The 20,068-nt window shown below is 47.8% G+C and overlaps 1 protein-coding gene across 1 annotated transcript; it reads right to left on the reverse strand.

The window, feature by feature from the left end:
* Positions 1-890: 890 nt before the first annotated feature.
* Positions 891-18,534, reverse strand: LOC144950369 (uncharacterized). Its single transcript, XM_078880484.1, has 6 exons — positions 18,385-18,534; positions 12,963-12,986; positions 12,218-12,247; positions 9,643-9,693; positions 8,267-8,440; positions 891-1,328 (listed from the first exon to the last, which is right to left on the reverse strand). Exons 1-6 carry the CDS (start codon positions 18,397-18,399, stop codon positions 891-893), a joined length of 732 nt encoding a protein of 243 aa, XP_078736610.1. The 5' UTR covers positions 18,400-18,534.
* Positions 18,535-20,068: the final 1,534 nt, after the last annotated feature.

Genomic DNA, 20,068 nt, shown 5'->3' on the forward strand with positions numbered 1-20,068 from the left:
ACAAGGTGATGTGGCCATTTAATGCTTTTGTTGCCACATCTCACAGGGAAATATAAAGTTAAATAACTAAGAGTTTTATTAAATAATACTGAGAAAGGCAACATCACATGTAAATACATTAGACTTGATCAGATTCCATCCGTACCCACACTTGCCCTACACATTACCAAACAAAAGCATTTTCAGCATCGGGATAAGACTTTCGTTTTTATGTTTCCCCCGCCCCCAAGAATAATCATACACCTGTGTGCCTTTCCAGGTCAAAATCAAAGTGAGCCAAAACTAAAATCAAACCAAAAATCCCAAACAGATAGCCTAAAAAAGAAAAGCTCAATTATCTACGTTTAAAAAATAAAAATCGTGAACGCTGCCAATATTCTAGCGGTAAAAGGTACCCAAAAAAATCAATCTCGGAAAGGTGCTAAAAATCGGTTATGCTCTAAACAGAGAGAAGTCTGTATGCAACTAGCCGCAACAACAAAAAATTATATCCAAAGAAGCTAGTGTGATTCAACACAAATCGGCGTCAGCTGCAGAGAAAAATCCAATGGCTGTTATCTGTCTCACACGCGCGCACACGCAACACGGGAGGGAGAGAGAGAGAACGATTAAAATAAACGGTAGCCGGGCATTGACGGTGGCGTCGACGATGGCGGCGCTGACGATGGCGGCGGCGACGATGGCGTCGTCTCGACGTTCTTACTCGGCCGCCTTAATGACGCCTCCTTCCGAAGTCGGCGGAGGGCCCGGCATCGCCACCATTGTCGGGCCGGGGCCCGGCACGGCCACGGCCGCCGGCGCCGCGGGGGCCGGGGCCTGCACCACCACGGACGGCGGCGGCGGCGGGGCCTGCTGCTGCTGCGGCGGCGGCGGAGGCGGCGCCTTCAGGATCAGCGTCGGCGCCTGTGGGGGGGCGGCGGGGGGGGGCGGCGGGGGGGGCCGAGGGAGGCGGCGCCGCCACCGCGTTCGCCGCGGGGGGGACCGCCCCCCGCCGCCGCCGCCGCCGCCGCCTTGGCCGGCGGGGGCGGGGCCTGCGCCGCGACGGGCGGAGCCTGCGGGGCGGCGGGCGGGGCCTGTGGGACGAGGGGCGTGGCTTTCGCCGGCACCGCCGGGGGGGCCGCCGGCGTCAGCGGCTCGCTGGGGGGGAGCGTGGGCTTGGCCTGCGAGGCGGCGCTGGCCGGAGGAGGGGGAGCGGGCTTCACCGCGTCCGGCGCGGACGCTTTGGGCTGGGAGGCCGGTGGCGTCTGCGCGGCGGAGGTGACGGTGGCGGCCAGCTGCTCCTTCTCGGCCGGCTTCTCAATCGCCGCTTGCTCCTCCTTCGCTTTCATCTGCGGCGCAACGGGGAAGGGGGAGGGAGGGAGGGAGGGCGGGGGGACCCCCAGTTAACCGGAGCGTGCGCTTGCCGCCTAAAAAACACCCGCGCAAAGACATTCAACGCACGTACGCTCATCGCTCGTATCCTCGCGGTAATTGAATTGCTGTTGCATTCAAATGAAAGGCGGCGATGCACGTCAGGCGTGCTGTAACGGAGCGTCTGACCGCGAGTTAAAACGAAAATAAATATTTCTGCCTCCCGCAAACAAAACGGAGCGGGTCAACGCGGCTCGGCAAACGCGCAGAGTCGACCGCGAACGATCGCAGAATGAGAGACGTGGAAAAAAAAAACTCACAAAATACGCAACGCTTCAGCCCCGTGTGCACTCTCAGAGGCAAGGATAAACCAGCCAGACCAGGTCACTGTCAGGCCATCAGAGGGTTGATCGAAGAGTATTTGACCCAAAATGCACAGAAGAAATGCACCACTCCAATGGAATGTAGGTCACGGAGACGCTTCGATCGCACCTCATTAAGCAAAATCCAAGGGCCAGATTCACATCTTCGCAAGCCCCATTGCTGTCGACGTAACCATTCGGTTAATTTTCATTAAATATCTTGAAAGTAAAGCCCCACCAATGTATTCATATCTGCCCATTGGGGATGAAAAAGTTCTTAAAAAGCCCAACAACATTGAGAAAAAAAAATAACGGTGCTGTTACATCAGCTGAGAAATAACAGCTTCAAACACTTCCCCAACATGAAGGCAAGAGAAGACTTTCACCCCCATGCACTCGCAAATGCCCTCCATCGCCCATGAATGGATTGCACGAGGCTGGGTGCCGTTTAAACAACACTGCCCAACTTACCACGACATTTCTAAATCCACACCGCCCACCACCGCCAGAAACGCCACAAGGCTTACAATACTGTGAGAGATGCACACATCTCACCATATTTTCTAGGGGCATGAATTACCCACGTGCAGGGCAACAGGTTTGCCGTTTGCGCGTAACTAGTTCACCGAGGTTCCGACTAAAACACACACTTCCTTCTGCCGATTTTAATACGTTGACTCACATCGTCAACTTTGACGTCAACATTTTTAAAACGACGAGAAGGGGAACACCAAAGGCGCAGCGGCCGATGCCGCCACGCCCGTTCGAAACAAACAAGCATCACGAGTTTGAAAAAGAAAAACAAGCTGCAAGCAAATTGGCCGTCACAGAAGGCAAACCACACACACACAGCAAAACACAGCAAAAAAAAAACACGGCAAAAAAGACAGCATTGCACACAGCAGCAGCGACCCATGGGATTAGTGAAACCTCATCATCTAAAAACAGGGCCGATAGCAGGTTTTGTTAGAGCACAGGGTTAATGCACAGCAGCCGGTAAAATTTTGAACGCCAATTGCATGCAAAGGAACCAAAAAAAAGAGTTTTTTTTATATAAAGCCAACTACAGCTGCGCATTTTCATGCAACTCTCACCAAACTCGAGTGTTAAGTTTCACTTTGCTTGTTAACTGTGTGGGAGGCTAGTTTATGTTTAAAGTGTTTGCCTGCACGTGCCCAAGTTGGCCACCGAGGCAATGGTGCAATGCCACACACGTGCAGCAGCATCACCCAAGGCAGTCGGTAACGGATTTTCAAAGGTGCAAACGCCAGGCGTAGCCACGAAATATAAAAACGTGAAGCAACCGTGCATCCCGAAAACAAGTTTACTCTTAACTCAAAAACACGTGCAGCCTATTAAAAATCCAGGTCAACTCACATCGAGCCTCATTACAGAATTGACAAATTCGGGGACACTGGAGACATACACTGCTGCAAGATTTCGTCCAATTGAGCCAACATTAAATTCATTGCTCCGGGACAATGAATGGAGGCATTGCGTCAATTGCCTTTTCAGAAATCCACTAAAGAGCAGGTGGGATCCAATAATTTTGACACCTCCTTCCCCCAAGAGGCAGCAAGCTAAGTCGCTAATGATTAACCTACGTGCTGCGCCTGCAGTGATACCACGGTGGCTAGGAGATGTTAACTACCTCACCTGTTATACAGGAGTTCGTTGGTTCGATCCCGACCCCGAAGACCGTAGCTGTGTATTTGGAGTTTGTATGTCTCTCTCTTTCCCCGTGGTCGTGCAAGATTTTTACTCCGGGTCCTCCGGTTTTTCCCTCCACATTTAGAAATCAACATCACGCGTTTAGAGTATTTGGCTGCTATAAATTTCCACGATGCTAATCTACTTCTGTTGAGCTATCATTTGTGACAAACTTGATGCTGTCTTTTGTGATAGCTCAGCTCGCTTCTGCAGGAGCTACGCAGCCCAGTGGGGGTCTTACGGCTCGCAAAATAAAAAATAGTTTAACAGTTTAGTTTGATAAGCGGCGGCGCATTCAAAGGTGGCGCTGTGTTTCGACACAGCGCTGCAGGCAGCGTGGCTTCAATAATTTATGATAAGAGCATTCTCGTGGCCAGTTGTTTTATTTGTGTACATGTAATTTTAAGTGATTTGTTTACCCTGGCCTATACTTTGCCCTCCTGTCTTGTGTTTGTACTGTTTGTTGTTGTAAAGTTGACCCCGAGCCCCGACAGGACATCGGTGAAAGAAAAGAGCTTCATAGATTACTGGGTTCTTCCAGTATAAATGCATATTCTGATTCTGTTGAATGACATTAAGGAATTTCGATTTAAAGCTTTCGTAACTGCAGGGATTCATCTTCTTGGTTCTTTCGGTAAAGTCACGTAGAAGGGAAATAATAAAATAATAATAAAATATTCTATTATTTTATAGTATTTTCTTTTATTATATTATTATATTATATGATTGTATTATATTTTATTACTACATTATTTTATTATGTTTTATTTTTATTATTTTATTATTTCCCTTCTACGTGACTTTACCGAAAGAACCAAGAAGATGACATTAAGGAAGATGCGACACAGAAAACCTGCTCGCAGCTTGTAGTTGATATGCACCCATTTCGTGTGTGGCTGGGCTGTCCAATACGAGTTTGGAGCATTACCTATGAGACCGATACATTTTCAGTCATAGCCAGATGCACTCGAGTGATGGCACCGCAGGAAATCGGAGGCAATTAGTCGATTGCTGAACTAATCGTATCGTCCGCATCTAGCTTGTCGCTTGACTCCTGCACTGTGTAATACGTCACTCCAGTCACATTACAAAGCCACTCTGGCAGTGACTTTACATTATTTTTTGTTCCCCAAATAACAAAAGTTTAACATTTCTGTCAGACCGCCCAGGCCGCACAGCCAAGCCTAAAGAGCTATCTGTGCTTTAGAGTCGTCTTCCATCCAGTGAAATTTCCTTACGACTGTCGTACCAGTTCCGGGAGAAAATGACTTTCGATTATCTTTATTACAAGACGGGTCACAGGACTGCCGAATCCTCAAACAGTTTGGTCCACGCCATAAAAAAAAACTGAGGGTTGCCTACCAGCCGTTACCAAACAACTGTCTAACAAACATGAAATTCCACGTGAAAATAAACTCACTCATAATAGAATTATTATTATTCCTGAGGTGAGTAAGCCACCCTGTATCCAAACACTCACCATGCAGTTCATTGCAAGGGGATTTTCAGATGCAGACCCCCGAGTCAATTATAATTAGAAAGGGGAATATTGGTCGAATTCTGATTGCAATTATGAATTACATTTGACATCAGATCTGTTGCGCGTTTTAAAAAGCGTCCATCAGCGCCCTATCGTTCTTCTCTTGGCAATAAAATAAGCACCACTTTGTGGGCAGTCAACAGCGAGAGGCTGTCGTTCTACCGATATACCAGTCCATGCCGTAGGAAGGTGGCCTTTGCAGACTCAAGATTCCGCAAATGTTCATGAGCACCTCCTCTAATGCTCGTTGCTTCCTCAATGGGGGGACGTGGCCGGCGATTTTTTCCCCACTTGTTTTATATCCACGACAGTGTCAGGTAACAAGTGGCAACAGAAAGCGCCCACACAAACTGAATTTGACCTCATTCTACACACGCAAGGTCAAACTGCTTCAGCCTAAGGACCAAGAGGCACTGCAAACTTTTTTTTAAGTTTACCAGGTAAGCCCCACTGAGCTGTACAACTCTTTTGCAGAAGTGACATGGACCAGAAATGATAGCTCGACAAAGTGGCTCATCACGTGGAAATTTATAACAGCCAAACACTCTAAAAGCGCATACCGATTCGAAACGTAGAGGGGAAAAATATCCACGCGACCACGGACAGACAGACATGCAAACGCCACCGCAGTGCCCTACACTAATTTGAGCCCCCCCCCCTGTTGCGACGCACACGCGGGAACACAAAAGGAGGCACACTCCGGGAAGGACATTCCTACCGCCGCCACCGTCACCACTCATGCCCAGCATCACCCTCCCTGGTGCCGAGGGGCCGGCAACGCTCAGGGGAAGCGAGCTGCGGCAATCGCTTGCAGGGAACACGCACACGCACGTGCGCGACACCAAGATCTTCCCGGGGGTAGGGGTGGGGTCGGTTCGAGGATTCATGGAGAGGAGGAGAAGAGGGAAGAGGAGGAGGAAGATTGAGGGTCAAGCCATGCGGTGTCACGGCGAACAGAAGGATGCATTCCGAGGTAAACAACTACAACTGTCACGGGCACGAACAAATATTTTGAAGTGCACACTAAAGCTGCAGTTTAGGCCAATTGTTTAAGTACAGAGTTGGGAAACCGTTTCCTTACCGAGAGCCAAATACGACTGAGGTTACATTTGGCGTGGGCCAAACACATTAACAGATATACGTATGTTGAACTTCTTTAGCACTGTATGTAGCCGACCGCGCTAAACGGAGGCCATTGCAGTGACTGAGGCTTCCGATAATAGGAATGCAGTGTTGCTGGGTCAAAGAAACGTCGCCCTCTCGTACACAATTAGTTTGGCTTTGACGCTCACCCATGACAGGTAAATATTGTTTGGGGGCTGTTTGGAAATCGTCAGCCTCGTGTTTTATGAAATAAAGTGGGGGGGCCTTAGGTTCCCTACCCCCTCCACCCCCCCCTCCCCCTGTTGCAAACTTAAGCCATGCAATCTGCCATCCTTTTGGAGAAAACATTGAGAAGAGACACCTTTATCGTTAAGAGTAACAGTATAACATGCACTGCACTTGACATGCAAGGGGAAAAAGCGACGAAAGTTAAAAGGGGAATCGTGCAAAACAATAAGCAAAGACATTTGGGGGCATGTTTGTAGTTGGTCCGCAAGCCCGATCGGGTTTCAACACCGTGCACAACAGTGGTACGCGCCGAGTGGCGATCGCGAAAGTCAATCGCCTCCCAGCCGCCAAGTTGAAACTCTCGAGCGAGCACCACGGAAAGAAACACTCCGGAGGTCATTGACGAGCAAAAGCCTCAACGTCCGATTTTCAGAAACACTCCCCAGCAGTGAGTGGGACCCACGTGGAGATTTAGTCTCCCCCACTTGTGGCTGCTCACAAGATTCTAAATAAATTCAGCAGAAACCAAACGCGTGAAAGTGCTGGCAAAAGGTCTGTGTTATTGTAGATTTAAACCATTTTTATTTTACCAGGTAAGGCCCACTGAGCTATTTAGCTATTTTTTTAGAAGCAACATAGATACCACAAATGATAGCTCAACCAAGTGGCTTATCCTGTGGAAATGTACAGCAACCAAATAATCTTAAATGCACGGCGATTCTAAATGTGGAGCAGAAAACCGGAGGACCTGGAAAAAAATCCACACGACCACGGGGAGAACACACAAACTCCAAACAGAGGCGTCAGGGTCGGGATTGAACCCACAACCACCAATATACCAAGCGAGGTAATTAACATCTCGCCACCGTGGTGGCCTGTTTTGTTGAGGGCACCAATTGCCTGGTTAATTTATCCACCAATCTAGAAAAGAATACCCGACGTCTGAATTTTTTACATCTTCAAGCTCACAGAGAGAGAGGAGTGAGAATTGAAGACTTTGCAACTCTACTCTGCCCCACCCTAACCTAAGAAAATAAATAAGTTATCGCCTCGAGGACCTGTAACTTTACACGACAAAGACATTCGCCCGATGTCTGATGAACGATTCACGTTTTCAGATTGTACCGGCAAGTTATTGCTCTGGTGCAGTTAAGGCACTGCTTTGTGAGAATAAAGTTGAGCCAGCCTGGAAATCATGGGCCTCATACTGGTAGAAACCCACTGGTTCCACCAGCCCACAGGGGATTATTGTGTCCGTCCGTCGTGCAAGGAGGGGCTGGGTGGGGAGGGTGGGGTTGGGCTGGGTGGGGAGGGGCTGGTCACCCCGTGGTGCCCTTATAAAACTCAATGTTTAACCTACTCACGCCGGCTTGTGCCCGCCCTCACAGTCGGGCATATTTGCGGAATACACTAAACCGCCGTTGACCCTGGCCATTGACCGAGCAACCCAACGTTCCTACCAGCTCCCTCCGCAGGAATGTGTTTTTAAGGTGAATATCAAGAGCACGTTTTGGCCAATGCTGTTGCTGTTGGCACCACCATTATATAGCATTTTCCAATGTTTTTAGGCATTTGCATTGGTTTTTGTCTACAGTGTAAAGTCGTCAAGTCGGTTACTGGACAAATATGCAAGGGCAAACGGCTCTATTTTTTGCCCAAAATCCGACTTGTGTATGCGATTCATTTTCGAAAGCTGCTCGCACATCCCACCTCTTCACACATCTGCCCACAACTCAACAATACCCAATGCAATCGGATTTGCAACTGACTTCTTGAAGACGACCAGTAGCCCAGTTCATTTGAAATTCACCCCCCTGAGTTTAAACGCTCACGTACACCGCAACCTAAGGAACAAAAATTCCACTTAAAAAATCTATTTCAACGCCAGCAGCTATTTGGCCCATAGTTTTCACTTTCACAAAAAGTCAAAGGTCAGAGAGAGGGTTTTGCCCGACGTCGCATTCTCTCCCACCTCGTCGCCGTTCTTCTCTCCGTTCTCCGCAGGGGCGGTCTCTGCGGACACCTTCTCCGAGGAGGTGCTCACATCGTCGGAACCCAGGGCGTCGCCGGCAGCGGCATCCTCCTCCTCCATCCTCTCCACCTCCTCATTGTCCCGGTTCTCCTCGGAAGCCTCCGCTGACTTTCGCTAAATACCCACCGCAAGTACCCCAACCCCACCGAGGTTGGTGACAGGAGGAAAAACAAAAAACACAAAGTCACATCGAGAGGCTTGTTCCTTACCCGTTCTGCTTCCGTACGCGTACATCGTTGGACCGGAACCAATTCCGAATGGAATCTGAAAAGGCTGTGCGGGAGGGCGTGCGGTCGTGTTGCTACCCATCTCTGCGGCGAGTACAGTACCGTGTCTTTAAAAACAGCAGCGCAACTCCTCCCTAAATAAAACTAATGCTAACCGCTTGCGTGTTCCGAGATTGAGCGGTGAAAGGGGCAACCACCCCTCCAAGTTGTAGACATCTTTGAACAGGAAGGGGTTAATAGGCTTAGTATCCACACTTGTCAATGTGTGTGTCACATATCTGCAAAGCTGACATATACTGAATTAAGTGAAAAGCCAAATAGCACTATTTTTTTTCTTTTCATGCAGCCATTGGCAACCAAGCTTAAACCATCATCCACCGGATAATACAACATACACAGTGGGTGGCCAAAACCCAGATTAAAAAACTCGGGGTCTCAGTTGTGCTGGCCATGTTCTCGGGCCTTGCATTATAACCCCAATCACGCAAACTCCGGTCATCCTTGCAGTGGCTTCTGGCTAACCATTGAACAAAGATGGTGGTAACCACATCGCGCGCTTTCAGATGCACTTCTGCGGCCGTCTCGAGCGCTCCTCCTTCCGATATTCATCTAGACTGACCTCCGATTAGCACGGTTGGCTATGTATGGTGCGAAAGAAGTCCACATACATACATCAGAAACAGAATATTTATTTATAGTGGAGGAATCCCATGAGCTATGAAGATATCCGGTTGGGGTGGGTCAGAAAGTTACAAAAGACGATAGGAGTGCAAAGTATTGGAACGGTAAACTAATTACTTAAAAAAACTAATAAAACTAAACTATTTTATCTTACCAGGTAAAGCACAGAGCTATTAGCTTCTTTTTCAGAAGCGACATGGACACAAATAATAGCTCAACAAAGTGGCTTACCAATTGGGCATTTATCGCGGCAAAATAATCTAAATAGTCTAAATGCATGTTTCTAATTACATTTGAAAAGCCTCCTTCAAAAAGGAAAGCACCAAGATAGGGTTCCGCTTATCACTCTCGCCATAACAAGAACCTCAAAACGACACACGTGCCTACAGATCCACCCCCCCCTCTCACCTTGGTGGGTGTCTTCTTTGGCTTGGGCTCTGGCTTGGGGGGAGACGGCCTCTGCAACGAACGAACAGAGCCCACGAGTTCACCCAACGACCCGCCGAACCAGCAGTCCCAATTCACGTTGGTGGCCGGCCTGAGACCATCAACCGCGCCTCACTTTGAGAGCCCGCCGGCATAACCACCGGGCGGCCGCCGTGATTCGAACCCAGAATCCCAACGGTGCCAGTCGAGCGCTTCAACCTCTTGAGCCACCCGGCCACCTACTGATTGTCTTCATTGGTCAGAGTGCTTTTCAAGTCACACTTTTCTTCTTGGTTTTTTCGGTAAAGTCACGTAGAAGGGAAGTAATAAAATAATAAAAATAATAAAATAATTATTTTTATTATTAAAAATAAACATAATAGAATAATTTTATTATTTAAAAAAACATAATAAAATAATTATTTTATTATGTTTAATTTTTATTATTTTATTACTTCCCTTCTACGTGACTTTACCGAAAAAACCAAGAAGATGAATCCCTGCAGTCAAGAAAGCTTTAAATCGAAATTTAAGTCACACTTTGTGTACACTATTGCTCTCTAGTTCAGTCTCGACTGGAGGACTTAAATTTTAAACTTAACTTTTTTTATTTTACCACGTAAGGCCCACTGAGCTCTGACAACTCTTTTTCAGAAACGACCGATCACAAAGGATAGCTCAAGAAAATGGCTCATCATCACGTGGTAATTTATAGCAGTCAAACAATCTAAATGAGTGATGTCGATTCAAAATATGGAGGAAAAAACCGGAGGACACCCCCCCCCCCCCCCCCGGAGTAATCCACGCAACTCCAAATATACAAGCGTCAGGGTCGGGACCGAACCCACAACCTCCTGTATAGTAGGCAAGGTAGTTAACATCTCGCCACCGTGGAGCCTCGGCTTCATCAACACCAAGCTTTCCCCATACATTGAATAGAGAATACAATTCAAGCACATCATGCAGGGTTTGTGCAATGATTTCCAAAATTCGCGTATCCACAGCAGTAATTTAACCAGCCATAATGTTACATTTCCAGCCGCACAAAGATATGACGATGTCGCACGCCACCAGATGACCAATTTGGGCCATTTTCTATAGCACCCAAAACCTTGTGCTCACACGCCATTTATATAGAATCATCTTTATGAGCCTTAGTGACCCAATGTTACAGTCTGAGCTAAACGCATCAACGCTTTCAACCTTAGCTGGGAACCATGAATAACACTCACTGTCATCGCTCGGCCAAGCATTGTAAATGCTCTTCTGTAATTTTGAGCAAAAGGAATATCTCCTCAAGCGAATCATCGACGCTTGGCACATGGCTTGCAGTCCACTGCGGCATGGCTCACTCAAGCATCCACCGTCATTTGGCTTGAATTTTTAAAAAATTAACCCGTAAAAACAAAGTTTTTCACTATAAATCCTTTATATGCGTGGCATCGGTTTTATTTTATTATTCATTTCTGTTTTTCTTGAGTAAGTTTGATTTTTATCACATTGGTATTTTAAATTAAATATGACATTTTTTTTTTCCTAAAAAGTGGAAAATTTTGGAATTTTTTTTTTCACGAAAATAAATTGTCAGACACAACGTGTATGTGTGCAAAATGTCAGCTCGATTGGATCACGGGAAGTGGGTTAAAAAACGACCGAAAGATTTGCACGGTCGTAAGCGCACAAGCAAGCAAGCAAGTGAACTTAATATAAAGGATTTAACAACTGCCAAACAGCCGCGACAATAAATCCCACTTGTCTGGGGAAAAATACCGCCAAAATATCAGCACAAGCGCCTTGTAACCACGCCTCCTCCGTCCTCAAAAGTTCCATTAGAATATCACTTCCATGGCGTCTAGCACAAAGGTGTTTGGTCAAAATCCTGTGCTCATTGGCGCACTCAAAAACATGTGGTTGGCACTCGCAAAACCAGTACTGTCGACTGCTGTCTGGTAGCCCAGTGGCTCTGAGCCTCAAGGGCACTGCAGGCAAATACCAGTGGCATGCACTGGCAAAAACAATCATTAAATATTAAAAATGACACCGCAAAAAAAAATACGTTTACGCTCAATTCAGCAACAGGAAACACACGTTACGCAAAACAATAACACAAGAGGAATAATGCACCACAGCCATAGCTGCGCACAATGAAATGCTATTATGGTTGTTCTTTATTGTCCACCACAGCACTGTCATAAAAGAGGGAGCATGGGGGGGGGGGTCAACACGTAGTAACCGTGTTGGCCTAATCCCTTAAGTCAACTCGACTTATGCAACAGCAGACGCTTCGTATTAAACGGGCTCCAGCGTTACATAACCACGACGAGGAGGCGGGAAACTTAGCCGTGCGCGTTCGAAAAGATGCAAGCAAACGCGGTCCCACCCCTCCGCTACAGGGATCCGCTAGCCTAAACGACCAGCGGCAGGGCTGGGGATAGAACGCCACGGTTGGTTTAAACGACGACGGAAAAAAAAACACCGCCCGCCCGACAAAAAAGAACACAAACTCTGCGCGCTAAGCACATTCCTCTGGTTAATCAGAAGCGGATTATGCACTTACCGCGGACAGTCTGGCAGAGCGTCTCCGAGGCTGTGGGCAAAGGGAAAAGGAAGAGGGAGCAAATCACCAAAAACGCAGGGAGAAATGTTGTAGCTGCACAGGCGGGCAGGGGGTGGAACGCTACGCCTAGTTGCATCGTTATTGCAACCGTGAGATGCTCAACTTTGGGCTTCGTATGCATTGTGAACATGTACGCGTGTTGAACTTCTTTCGCACCATACATAGCCAACCGTGCTAATCGGAGGTGTGGGAAAGGACAAACTAAACACAAAAAACTTGAATGTGTGGAATGCAAAGCTGGGCTAGATTTCCACTGAGCGTGAGCAAACAAATTAAGCTCGTAGACAGTATCCCTGCGGTTGGTTTTGCTCACGCGTGGAAAGGCCGTCAATATGTGGCCAGAAAACAACACAAACCCTGCAATGCTATGGGGGTTCTGCGCGTCTAAACGACCAGCGGCTAGGGATAGAAGACCATGGGTTGGTTTGAACAAAAAGCGCACACCATGACGTGCTCAACTATGGGCTTCGTATGCATTGTGAAGTTGAATGTGTGAAATGCAACACTGGGCTATATTTCCACCGACAGTGAGTAACAAATTAAGCTCGTAAGCAGTATCCCTGTGGTTGGTTTTGCGCACGCACGGAAACGCTGTCAACATGTGGCCAGCAATGATACAGAAACGTCGTAATGCAATCTTGGCCAACGGTGTACAATGTCAGGACTTGAAATGAAAAGTACCCACCTCTGCCACTTCCCCTTCAGAAGACTGAAAGACACAAAGCAGAAACCATTAGTGAAATGAGCAAAGTGTACAAATAACATTCATGCAAGTGCTTCAGAGAAGAGAGTCGGTGAGTAGGTCAATGCAGCATCACACAGGTGTACAGCCTAGCTTTCTAGTCACTGGATCCAGTTCACATACAGTTCAGTTAGGACTACTGCTAGCTTTTCATTATTGCTGAGGATTATGAAAGCATGCCGGGGAACTCTTTGCAACAGCAGGTCACTGTGTCAGTGTCCAAGTCCTAACATATTTCTCAAATTTTGACTCAACATTCTACGAATTATAAAATATATATTTTTTACCTGGTTAAATAAAAGACAATCCAGCAAATCAGTTGGTGTAACACTAAATGGTACTCGCGTGATGACAGTAAACAACAATACATTTTGGTTGCGTTGAAAAAATATATTACAGAAACTTTACCACTCTACCATTAACGTTACGTAATTTTAGCTTTTTTTTCTTGTCACAAGCCCAGAATACATTCTCTGCTTTTCAAACTTACATCCCCCACGCTCCCACTTCATGTCAGTGGCCTATTGTGTAAAGGATCCTAAAGTTTACACTATGAGATCTCCTTTACCAGTGGCAAAATATAGTAATAGGTTTTTACCCTTTTAACTGGTACAAAATCTGACACCTTTATACAAGGCATCATGTTTGCAATAACCTCAACACAAGAAGTCAAAATGCAAACAAAAAGAAACAACTCTGATGATGATAATGATATGCACTGTCCTTGAAGTTGATTTGAGTTGTACGCCTTTTGGCGTCATCTGGTCCAACACCAATGGAGACTAGGCTCTAAAGAAAGCTGTCTCGGGTGTGGACCAATCAACTTCAAGGACAGTGCATATCATTATCATCATCATCAGAGTTGTTTCTTTTTGTTTGCATTTTGACTTCTTGTGTTGAGGTTATTGCAAACATGATGCCTTGTATAAAGGTATCAGATTTTGTACCAGTTAAAAGGGTAAAAACCTATTACTAGATCCTAAAATTCCATCTCCCCTTCATCTATAATCAACAGCAGCAGTTCAAACTAAACCAGTTAGTGTAAGCCCCTATTCAACTGCATCTCGTGCAGCACGCTGACGGCCTTGAGCCAAGTGGCGGAAATTCCACATTGACAAAGTGGAGAGCAGTCTGTCCACATAACAATCACTGCTCACTTCCCCACAGATTGGTGATACTCAAATTAATGAACTCGGAAGGCAAAACTAAGCTAAGGCCTGATGAAGCTAGTAGTAATTACTGGCGAAACGTCGTACTCCGTTTATAAATGTTGTGGCTTGACTCTCCAACACACAACCGGTGTGCTGTACTAGTGACGAATTGGCACGTTCTGTTTACGTGACAACCCTTACTAGTTGGCTGTGTCGGGTGGTGGCGGGTTTTAACGACACTTATATATTTCCGTGATTTAACCCCAAAAAACATCTATTATGGGTAAGCTAAGGTAGGTTATACTTATACTACTACTGGACAGCTGTGGAAAAAGAGCTCTAGAGCTCATCGGATTCGTCCTGTATAAATATTCAGATACTTTTAATTTTTTTTACATGGAGACACGTATATAAACGAAATGTGACATCGCTGAACTATTTTACGGGAGGTTATAATCGCCGATGCATCCATGCATGACGCCTCATTCAACAAAGCTTCACATTCAAACACAATACGGTTCGTCTCAACAAAAACAACAAAGACACCCTTAACCCCGATTCAAGCCAAGTGGCTCAAATCAGCTCGTGTGCTGCAGGACGCGAGGTGGGTTATTACTTTGCAAAAGAGTGAGATGGATAAACCTCGAGGCAGTCTTCATCCTTTTAGAGACACGTTAAGACGACTTATTTTGCTGCTCTAAATGTCCAAGTGATCGGCCACTTTGTTGAGCTATCGTTTGTGGTGGCCAGGTCGCTTTTGAAAAACGAATGCCTCGGTGGGCTTTGCCTGGTAGGATGTGGATGGATTTAGATGTAAAGCTTTCGTGACTGCAGGGATTCATCTTCTTGGTTCTTTCGGTAAAGTCACGTAGAATTCAATAATAAATTAAATACTAGCATACGACGTTTCGATTGCAACACAAGCAATCATCATCAGGTATAAATTAAATTATTATAAATTAAATTATTTAATTTATACCTGATGATGATTGCTTGTGTTGCAATCGAAACGTCGTATGCTAGTATTTTATTTTATTTATTATTTTATCTTCATACGTGACTTTACCGAAAGAACCAAATAATAATTCCCATCCAACAGTGGAGTGACCGTAGCAGAGCCGTCACCCCGTGTTTACAAGCGCGCGTGACGTCAGGCTTGGCGGGAAAGCCTCCCATTGGTCGCCGCCGGCGTGACGTCGGCGCGCACTTTTTCGAACGCGGCCAATGGGACCGCGCCCGGGAACGTTCTCGAACGGCGTCGCCGGCTGCCTTGCCAGCCCCAGAGGTTTTCCCTCCGGAGGCAGAGGCCTCGGCTCTCGTGGTGCCAGGCTCCGAGGTTTTACCTCCGTCGCTCTCCGGCCTCGCTCGGCCAATGCCAGACCAGAGGTTTTACCTCTGCGGGCAGCGTTTTTCTATTAATAGACACGCCGCCAAACCGAGAAGATTATTGCCTCTTGTGTCTGGAGTCCAAGTTTAAACTTTTTTAAAAAGGCGATACACACGAGTATTTTTATGGTACTGTAACTTTATATTTTTGAAGGCTCTGGTGGACTCTACGGTTGCAGAAAGTTGTCTGCCGAACACTTAAAAGACTCGTTTACCTGTCCGGGTTTTTAAAGCTATACCTCCCTTTTCGTTTGCAAGCACCCCGGACGCCGCCGTTTCCCGCGTAGGTTTTTTAAGAGGATGCTAAACCTATTAGATTATTAGGTTGCTAATCCCCACCAAAAACATAACGCGCACAAAAAAACTAATCCACGTTACAAATAAGCCTGGCATTTACAGTGTTCAATAAAGGTCATTACCATCGAGCAATCAATTAAGCCGTGCTATTTCTCAAAACGTCTGCGATGAACACACAAACGCAATTGCAAAGTTTGCACACAAACGCAAAGTTGACCTCGTTCATATTAATTCTAGATTTGAAGCTTTCGTGACTGCAAGGATTCATATTCTTAGGTTTTTTCCGGTAAAGTCACGTAGATAAAAATTAAAATTAATGAAAGTTAAATAAAAAAAATTATTTTTATCTACGTGACTTTACCGAAAAAACCTCGTTCATATTTTCATGTGGCCACCGTTCCGAAGCTGTATCATCCCACAACATACGACTTGTGCACAATGCATCGATGCATTGAGAGTTTAAAAGGTGGCCGCGACATTGTTATTGTTGTTGTAAGCACAACACGAAGAATTAACTTCGTTAAGTTCGATTTTTGAAACACGCGCGCGCGCGCAAAAACAAGTAAACATCACGGCAGCTGAGCGCATCGCACTTGAAGCAACAACTTTCACCAGATCACATCATCAAAAGACCGAGGAGGGGAAAACAAGAGATCAAACGGCAACGCAAATGAAGATAAATAATGACTACTCAAACAACAACAAATATATGATCATGCCGACGCGTTTGAACACTCGGCAGTGTCGCGTTAGGGCTGAAGCCCAGACTCCCCCTTTCGTTTCAGTCAATAATTAAGTTCAAATATAAGTGGATTAACAATCATATTTAATTGCACTTAAAACCAATGAGGTTTTGTTTAAAACGTATTGTCTGCACGCGTAACGGAAACAATGGAAACCAGCCACGGTAACCACACGTCACATCACCGGTACGCGCTTATTATCATCATTAACACGCCAATGTTTGCGGTCAGAATTACAAAAAAAACACTAGTAGCAACCACGCGTCGTGTACTTTAATAACGAAACCAAGTTGTGTAACTTTTAACCAAACACGACTTCTCACGTGGACAGGAATCAATTCCGAGCGTGGCTCACTCAGCAAGAAGGTTTGACAGACCACCACCTCAAAGGTAACAACAGTCGTGCCCATTTGCAAGCACTCCGCTATTGCAATTCGTCTTACAACTACATAATACTACAACAACAACCACACCTGTGCAGTGTGTCGGCACGCAGCCCCCCATTGCATTCATCCACTGCTGGATGACCTTGCCTGGTAACTCTGAAGCAATGCCACTTCGCGAAGCCGTTGCGTAAAAAAAAACCCAAAAAAATCCACAGCACCGCAGACACGATTGCACTTTTGTAAAACACTCTCTGGTGTCCCCCCCCCCTCTTTCCTTAGTTGCACACCACAAAGTGCAACTAGTGCTCAAACAGTTACATTGAACACGTGCATTTTAAACCACGGGGCGTGCGGAGTCGTTTTCATTTCTCACAAACAAGGTGGGCAAGAGAACACCTTCGCTAACCTCACAAAGCGGCGATTCGTAAGCCGCCCACCTTGTTACAGACCAATGGACCACCCCCCCGTGCCTCTTATAAATCGCAACCCTTCATCCTACAAAGTCCCATCGCAAGAGGAGAGAAGCGCGCCATACACACAAATCGACAGGCAAAAAAACGTTTTTTTGCGGTTTAAAACTCAATCTGACGGGACAAGAATACCGGGTAAACAGCGCGGGTTTTGTGAAGTTTATCGTTACGACGCAGCCTTCATCCAGCAGTGGATTTGACGGCTCTGGCCCGTGGGTTTACGATGTTTTTTTTTGCTTTCCGACACGCGGAACCACAACCACACACACCGACAACCTCAACCACCACCCTCAACCAACGTCAACCACCCTCAACCACCACCAACCACCCTTAACCACCACCCACAACCCTCAACCACCACCAACCACCCTCAACCACCACCAACCACCCTCAACCACCCTCAACCACCACCCACACCAACCACCCACACCAACCAACCTCAACCACCACCACCCTCACCACCCTAGTGTGTGGGTCGTTGAGCTGTGGCTGGTGAGAGCAAAGCAGCCGAGGTGGGCCAGTGTTGTTATTCTCTACAACCCCATCACCAACAAACACCAACCAAACCCGCCACCGTTAATTAAAACTCCCAACAACAACCACCACAACAACAACCACAACAACAACAACAACCACCACAACCGTCGCCGCCAAACCGCGCGCAAGCGACTTTCAACGACGACAACGACGACAAAAAGAGCGCCACGGCCCAAACGTGGCGCTGAGGAGAACCCGCGACAGGAGACGAGGAGGAGGAGACGAGGCCGAGGCGAAGCTTTGTAACATGGCCGACGGGCGAGAGTGCCCGCCGCCGTTCTCCTCAAGCGACCGTCAACCACCACCACCATAGCCGCCGAGGCCGCCAACCACCACCGCCATCGCCCGCCCGCCCGAGAAGAAGAAGAACAACAACAACCCCCAGAGGCACGCACCTTTCTCTTCGGCATCGCTATGCAGGCGGCGGCTGCTGCTGCTGGGGGGGGGAGGGAAGGCGATGGGCGTCACGACGGATGGAGGAGAGGGGCTCGCAGCCGATGTTTGTCCTCTCGTCTTCGTTGTCGTTGTTGTAATGGGGGAGGAGGGAGGAGGCAACGACAGCGGGGGGGGGAGGGGCGGCCGGAGGGGTGGAAGGGGTGGGGGCTGACCGGGTTTGGCTTCCGTCTGCAACGGCAGCGATTGGTGGAGGCGGGGAACGAGAAAAAGGGGGCGGTGCTGTAGAGCGAGGAGGCGTGGCTTAAATGTAAGGGGCGGGGCTAGAAAGTGGAGGGGAGGGGCTGGTGAGCGGCGAAGGGGTTTGGCTTCCGTCTGCAACGGCAGCGATTAGTAGAGGTGGGGACCGAGAAAAAGTGGGCGGTGCCATAGAGCGAGGAGGCGTGGCTTAGGAAGAGATGTAAGGGGCGGGGCTAGAAAGTGGAGGGGAGGGGCTGGTAAGCGAAGGGGTGGGGGCTGACCGGGTTTGGTTTCCGTCTGCAACGGCAGCGATTGGTGGAGGCGGGGACCGAGAAAAAGGGGGCGGTGCCATAGAGCGAGGAGGCGTGGCTTAGGAAGAGATGTAAGGGACGGGGCTAGAAAGTGGAGGGGAGGGGCTGGTGAGCGAAGAGACGGGGGCTGATCGGGATTGGTGGAGGTGGGGACGAGAGAAGGACAGGAGGCGGGGCTACGTGACGGGGTGGGAGGTGGCAGAGAGGCAGTGACGAGAAAGGGGGCGGGGCGTCGAGCGGGGGCTGTGAGGGAGTGGGTGGGGTGGGGGGCACGCAGGCGAGGAGGCTTGGCTGGGTCACGTAGCCCGCGTCGCGTGGCCCAAGCTGATTCTGTTTGGCCGGACAGAGGTGTTCAAGTTCAAGCTCATTTATTAGGTATAGCCCTGTGAGCCATTCGGCTCTTGAATCGGGTGCAACCGCAACAAACAAAAAAACATCTTTAAGTGAATATGTGACTAAGTGCAAACAGAAAATCCAAGAAAAGACAGCAAAATATTGCAGAAGTGGGTGGGTGGAGGCGGGTGGGTGGGTGGGTGGAGGAGAGACGGAGCTAATGCCGAGTGGACTTGCCCAGCAGCTGCGGTCTTCAAGATCGGCCTCTGTGGAGGAGCAAGGAGGAGCAGGAGGGTCGTGGAGGAGGCGACATGGAAGTTGGACGCTGTTTGCCCTCCGCAACAACAGCGGAGGGGCAGGGGAACGACGCTCACAGCAACAATGAGCGGAGCGCCGGGGGGGGGGGGGGCACAGGTGGTGCATCTGCCAGTCGGCTCGGTCACTCAACCCGTGGCACCTGGGTCTGTCCTTCTACACGTGCACCTGGTCTGGCACAAGCGCCGTGGTTGCATCACCGCCAGTTCGTGAAATTTAAACCACGCCCCCTTCTACTCGACCTGGGACCCATATCAGAAGAATCGGAATCTGTATTTATACTGCAGGAGGAATCCGATAAGCTATAAAACTCTTTTTTTTCACAGATGTCCAGTAAGGGCACGGAGTAAAAACGTTACAACAACAGTTACAAAAGCACGATCGGAGTGCAACGTACAAGAAAGATAAACAAATCGGACAAATTTCGATTTAAAGCTTTCGTGACTGTAGGGATTCATATGCCTGGATCTTTCGGTAAAGTCACGTG

The sequence above is a fragment of the Lampetra fluviatilis genome, chromosome 57 (assembly GCF_964198595.1).
Source record: "Lampetra fluviatilis chromosome 57, kcLamFluv1.1, whole genome shotgun sequence".
Lineage (NCBI taxonomy): Eukaryota > Metazoa > Chordata > Hyperoartia > Petromyzontiformes > Petromyzontidae > Lampetra > Lampetra fluviatilis.

Bases quoted from the DNA above. Each gene is read 5' to 3' on its own strand.
- LOC144950369 (XM_078880484.1), bottom strand. The intron at 12,248-12,962 runs GTGGGTACTTTT...CTTTGCCCACAG, and splicing joins CTGAAGGGGAAGTGGCAGAG to CCTCGGAGACGCTCTGCCAG. The intron at 9,694-12,217 runs GTAAGTGCATAA...CGTTCGTTGCAG, and splicing joins GCTCTGCCAGACTGTCCGCG to AGGCCGTCTCCCCCCAAGCC.